Raw genomic sequence first — 6,950 nt, 5'->3', positions numbered from 1 at the left:
CTACAACTGACAACAAAAACGACAACATAAACTCAAAATTTGAACGCATTTTATTCAAAAAGTGATTTGTCACATAAAAATGGCCGTTGTGAAATTGTTATGATTGGTTGATATTTATGTCATTCAAATATTTTTTTGAATGAAATCAGTTTTGGACAAAACAGGGTTTGCATTTTACCTCGATTTAATTCTATTTAGATATATTGAAGAAAACATATTATGAATGAAAATCTCTGCTTTATATTATAAAATCTATCAAAGTGAAACTGTTTATTACCACCCCTTCGGGCATTTGTTTTTGAAAGTTTCGTTCTAAATGTCTTTTAAACGTTTTTTAAACGCCTTTTTTTGCGTAAGAATGTTTAGAAAGCGTTTAAAAGACATTTAAAATACATTTAAAACGTAACTTTTAAAAACAAATGCTCGCTGGGAAAGATTTTTTTTTTAAATTTTTGTGACAAAACACTATTTGCATTTTTGCTCCTCATTTGTTTTGACGAACTTTTTTTTTTTATATCCCATAAATTCTTTTTCATCACAAAAATTATTTATCATGTAATACATTAGGGTGGTTCAAAAATCAACATTTTTGTAAAATATCTGCAGCTCTCACCTTAATGTGTTCTATATGATAAAATAACACTGAATTTAAAAGTTTTTTGAATAAGAAATATTTTATTGGTGCCTCATAATTCTTGAATATTTAATGGGTCCCTAATTTTAATAAAAAATTTTTAATCTTGTTGTGTCTCAATTGAAACGAAATACAAAAATTTCAAAAATGAATATTGTTTTTAAAAAAAACATATTGTCTTGAAAATGTTTTTTCAACTTAAAATATAAAGTATACGTTTTAAAGAACATTTTTAGTTATATTTTTTTTTAATAATGTTTTTTTATAAAATAAATATTATTTTTGAAGTTTTAACATAACTTCGCTTCTTTTGAGACCCAACAAGACACATTAAAACAACTTATTTTTAATAATATTAGGAACCCATTATACTTTAAGGGTCTTGAGGCATCACTAAAAATATATTTTATTCAAAAAATTATAAAGTTAGTGTTATGTTATCATATAGAACACATTAAGGTGCAGATATTTTTCAAAAATTTGTTTTTTGAACCACTTTAATTACATGCATATATATATATATATATATATATATATATATATATATATATATATATATATATATATATATATATATATATATATATATGTATGTATGTATGTATGTATGAATGTATGTATGATTGTATGTATGTATGTATGTATGTATGTATGTATGTATGTATGTATGTATGTATGTATGTATGTATGTATGTATGTATGTATGTATGTATGTATGTATGTATGTATGTATGTATGTATGTATGTATGTATTTATTTATGTATGTATGTATGTATGTATGTATGTATGTATGTTTGTATGTATGTATGTATGTATGTATGTATGTATGTATGTATGTATGTATATACATAGAAATGTAAATAATTTTTCCTGTGCCTCCTTATGAAATGATTATAGGTCGTGTTTTCTCAGTCTTTCTACAGCCTTTTTCCAATTGTCATTACCAATTGTCAAAAAATTTTGTTCACCGCATTTTGAAAAAAATACCAGATTTTTCTTGACAGCACCAACCCAAATATAGCAAAATACTTTCTTTTTGGAATGACATAAATGAATCCAAGGGCAATTTATAAATTCATTTTTCATTAAAAAATCTAAGTTGTTTGCCATACATTTTTTTTGGTTGCTTCAATATCGGCAGAATTATTTTTTTTTTCGGCATTCCACTCACAGCAGGAACAAGCAGGAAAAGATTTTTCAATGTCGTTTTCTTCTTGAATAATTTCTTCCGTTGGTAAAGTTGGACTTGAAGAATTCTTGTCATGTACAAAGTAAGAAATCAGTGTTCGTTGTTTTTATGAGACAGTTCCGTCATGACTCTTCGTAGTTGTAAGGAAATGCTAGTTGTAAGATTAGGAATTGTGAATTATGTAAAATGTGCTTACGTATAGATTTATATAATATTCACAACCGCTAATCGCTCCCTTATTAATTTTTCAAAGCAAACACATAAATTTATTATTTCAAATACAAAACGCTAATTGCCCCCTAGAAGCTTGTAAAACGTAATTCAAAGCAAATACGTTAAGTTAGTATTTCAAATACAAAATACTAATTGACTAATTGAAAATAAAAACTTTTAAAATAATAATTTTACAGGCTTGAAAAGTGGGGGGAGGTGAGGGGCTATAATACCAAAAGCCCCCACACTTTTAAAAGTAAGGGGCTGAAGCCCCCAAAGTCCTTACTGTTTCGCCACCCTTGTATATATATTTATATATATATATGTATTTATATATTTATATATATATATATATATATATATATATATATATATATATATATATATATATATATATATATATATATATATATATATATATATATATATATAAATTAATAAAACCACTTATCTAAGTTTTGATTACTTCAACGCTGTGTTTCACCATCAGTAGGTTCATCAGGAAGAATCAGGATTCTTCCTGATGAACCTACTGATGGTGAAACATAGTGTTGAAGTAATCAAAAATTAGATAAGTGGTTTTACTAATTTATTATTGCTCTGTTCTGTTAGAACATTGAGCACTATGTTTGTAGAATACACTAACATAATTTATATATATATATATATATATATATATATATATATATATATATATATATATATATATATATATATATATATATATATATATATATATATATATATATATATACACACATATATCATGGCCTACACGGGCGAATTTGTTGCCTTAATAGCAAAAAATGAGCGGGCAAATTTTATAAACTTTTTAGCATCAAAATCAAAACAAGTTTTTTTATAAAAGACTTAGGGTAAAGCGGGGTAATAAGATCAGAGGGGCAATAAGACCTTTTTGAGCAGAGCTAATACTAAATTCCTTTATGCTATTGTGTAAATAATAATTTACTAAGTTTTTCATGATATATATTTGCTTACTACGTAAACAAGTAGTTTAAATCATTTCTTGGACTAACAACTAATTTTTTACCATGATTAATTTGGTTTTCAATATCGACGTTTTTTACGGCAGTTTTTAATTTTGTTCGAAGTTTATGAAAAACTTTTCCAATATCGGTGCTCCTCAGTTTTTAATTAAAAAGTCTATAACAAGTTGTTTGCTTTTATTTTTCTTGAAAGTAAAGTACTATCTAAGTTTAGTAAGTCTTTTTTTAAAGTTACACATTCTACTTAAGTAATATTTAGACATAAAAATAATAATTTAAATGTCATATTTATTTTAGTAAAAATCATTGACTCATTGAGCTGTCCAATCAAGGTTTTGACATTTTAAACATATACCTTTAAAATTATCTTGCACACAATTTTTTTTGTTATACTAGCAAAGGTAAGACTTATTTGAGATACTTATTACAAAAAATTTTATTTATTAGTTTACTCAGAGTATAAAACTTTTATTTTAAAACAAGTAGGTCTTAATGCCCTCCCTGACTAGTAAAAAATGGCAAAACTCTCTAATAAATTTAAATTAGCTATAAATTTCATACTATTTAGTTAAAAAATTATGACTAAAATTAAAAGCAACTTTTTAATGTAAAAATAAATTTTGTAAATGTATTTTTGAAAATAAAAGTTTTTTTTTTATTTTTTAGAATGGTTCGAACATACAAAAAGTTAAAGCAGGGAGGAAGGAAATCCTACTCTAATAGCCAGGAAATGAAAGATGCCTGCAGTTCTGTTTTGAATAAAGAAATGTCAATAAACCAGGCATCCAAACATTTTAGGTGTGACAGGAGAGCTCTTTCGAAAAGAGTAAACGGTGAACTATCAGTCGACTCTCATCCAGGACGAAAAACAGTTTTGACCTCACAGCAAGAAAAAGAGCTGTCAGAATGTCTTATTTTAATGGCTGATTGGGGATGGGGTTTTACTAGAGGTGAAGTAAAAGATTTGATACAAGATTTTCTTAAAACAAACAGTATTGATACACCATTTATAGATTCTCGACCAAGTAAAGACTGGCATGCTTTCTTACAACGAAATCCCAAAATTACGCCAAGAAAAACTGAACATTTAAGCAATTCAAGAAACCATGCTGAAAATCCTGAGACCATCAAAATTTGGTTTGATCTAGTCGAAAAAACATTAAAAAATGCAGGAATTATTAACCTTCCTAGTCAAATATTCAATTCTGATGAATCGGGGTTCATCACTGACCCAAAGGAGCAAATTGTATTAGCAAAACGAGGTGCTTCTCGAGTGTCGCAAAGCATTGGTGGGTCAGGCCGGGAGCAAATTACTGTCAATTGTGCATGTTCTGCTAGTGGGCATATATTGCCACCATATATTATCTACAAAGGAAAAAATTTGTATATGGACTGGGTTAAAGGTGGCCCTGATGGAGCTGTTTATACTACTAGTAGTAAGGGCTGGATGGAGTGCCCTCATTTTTTAGAATGGTTTCAAAGCATATTTCTAATGTATACAAAGCATCTTGCAAACCGCCCACGTGTTCTTATATTTGATGGTCATATTTCTCATATTAGCTCCCCACTTATTGCTTTGGCAAAAAAAATAATGTTATTCTCCTACGCATTCCTGCTCATCTCACCCATCTTCTTCAACCTTTAGACACATCAGTTTTTCGACCTGTAAAAAGTAAATGGCAAAGTTTGCTTATAAAATATGCAAGAACACATAATGGACCAGTATCCAAGAAACATTTTCCAGGGCTACTACGTACCCTTTTTCAGAGTTCCTTTACTATGGAACAAGTCAAAAGTGGTTTTAAGGGAACTGGCATTTTCCCTCTTAACAAAGATGCTATTGACACACGTTTATTTAATCAGTGTTTTCAGTCACATGTAAAGAAACCTACATTCTCCACTAATCATCTCACAAGATCATGTTCAATGCCTAATCTTCAAAGCATTTGTGTTAACGATGCTCCCATTTCAACATCAATATCATCGGCTTCATCATTACCAGTTTCTACATCGACTTCCTCTATCAAAGATTTTTTCTTAAGCAATTACAGTCTAAATGTGCAGAAACCTCTCTTCATGGAAGATCTGCACGGGTTAAAAGGTTTCGCTATGGTGAAAGTTTAACATCAGAAGCATGTTTAAAACGAACAAGAGAAGCTTCAAAAAAACAAAACAAAAAATTGAAGAAAAAAAAAAAAAAAAAAAAAAAATGATAATGATGACAACAGCAATATTGTATGTCCTGAATGTGGTGACTGTGGAGATAAAGGTGATCAGTGGGTGTGCTGCGATGTTTGTGACATTTGGTATCATGTAAAATGTACTATGATAACTGAATTAGATGATGTTAAAGTCATGGAGTGGAAGTGTAGTAATTGTTTCAAGTTTTTGTAAAAATATAATCTTAAAAATTATTATTTTTTAATTGACTCCTTTTTAAATATTTGTTTTCACACAGTTTTATGATATTTTTAAGTTCGTCAACAGCTTTTTAATCTTATTTAAGTATTCTAAAAATATGATCAAGTAAAGTATACAACCCCCTCATTTTAGGGAAGGTGAAATCTTACATGATTGTAACTTTTAAACATAAGGTTATTTGATCAAATTAAAAAACCTGCTGATAAATTTAAATGTTTTATAAGATAGCAAAAAAAAAAAAAATATTAGCTCAATGGCCACATTTCGGGTAATAGTGTCAAAGTTTTGAGATATTTCAGTTCCCAGCCTCAAATTACCACAATATTACACGTTAAGGATAGAAACTTAAGATAAATTAAAAAATAATGTAATATTTTGTCTTTTCTGTAAAATAATGTAATTATTTTACAGAAAAGACAAAATATAGGATAATGGTCTCTATAAGTTTGCATATTTCGACGATATATGAAATAAAAAATAATTAAGTTTATTTCATTCGTTTTTGACTCAAAAGTTAACCATAATGTTTCAAATAGCTTTTACTGAAGATTTTATAAAGTAACACTATGTTTTTGTTATTATTAAGAAAATAAAGTTACTAACGAGTCAGAATTTTTTGCTACTGGATCACTAATGAAGAGCACATATCAAGTGGAAGGGGGGTCAAGACTTTGTAGTAATAGGGGAGGGGGGGAGGGGACGGCATGCTTTTTCAATTTGGTGGATCCTGACCACCTAGGAATTTAGGGGGGGGGGGGGTTAATTTTTCAGTTTGATGATTTTTAAGCAGGCAAGTCCATAATTTTTTTTGATGATATTAAAAAGCCTCTTTAGTTTACTCACTTAATTTAAACAAAGTGCTGTGTTAATATAAAAGTTTACAAAAAAAAAAAAAAAAAAAAATTAAATATATCTTAGGGAGCAATTGCCTCCCTCTTACTATGGATCCACCCTTGGCATAGATCCGTGGTTAGTCATCACACACCACTAATTGGATTTGAAATTTGTTTTATTTATATAATGAATAGCTATAGACAATAGATTTAACTTGGTATAAATTATATCGTATATAAAGGATTACTTCAATAGTCAAATTATAATGTATACCTGTATTACTTATAATTTTTTGATTGGCATATTTAATAATAACTTCTTGAATACTCATTTTTAGACCACATTTCTCATACGAATTTAAATTATAATTAGTTAAATTGTTCCAACAGTAAATTTTTTTTTTTTTAAATCTTTTTTTCTCCCCAAACAGTTATATAGGCCCTTTTATATAGACCCAAAAGTTCACCTTTCGGAGCTAAAATAATTGGGGATTTTGTTTTTGTGAAATATCATACATTTGTGTTTACTTGAACAAAGTTTTAGCTTTATAGTATTTTATTCCTGGTCGAAATTCTACTGTACCGTATTTTACCGTATACCGCATAAAAGGTTTTCGAATAAGTGGAGATAAAAGTGATAAATAGGTGTGTT

The 6,950-nt window shown here is 28.2% G+C and overlaps 1 protein-coding gene across 1 annotated transcript; it reads left to right on the top strand.

Moving 5' to 3' along the window:
* Positions 1–3,711: 3,711 nt before the first annotated feature.
* Positions 3,712–4,689, top strand: LOC136079304 (uncharacterized). The gene has a single exon (XM_065795039.1). It carries the CDS (start codon positions 3,712–3,714, stop codon positions 4,687–4,689), a length of 978 nt encoding a protein of 325 aa, XP_065651111.1.
* The last annotated feature ends 2,261 nt before the right edge of the window (positions 4,690–6,950 follow it).

The sequence above is a fragment of the Hydra vulgaris genome, chromosome 04, assembly GCF_038396675.1.
Source record: "Hydra vulgaris chromosome 04, alternate assembly HydraT2T_AEP".
NCBI lineage: Eukaryota > Metazoa > Cnidaria > Hydrozoa > Anthoathecata > Hydridae > Hydra > Hydra vulgaris.
This window is presented reverse-complemented; position numbering and strand designations above follow the sequence as displayed.

Coding starts and splice junctions, on each gene's coding strand:
- LOC136079304 (XM_065795039.1), top strand. CDS start 3,712: ATGGTTCGAACATACAAAAAGTTAAAGCAGGGAGGAAGGAAATCCTAC.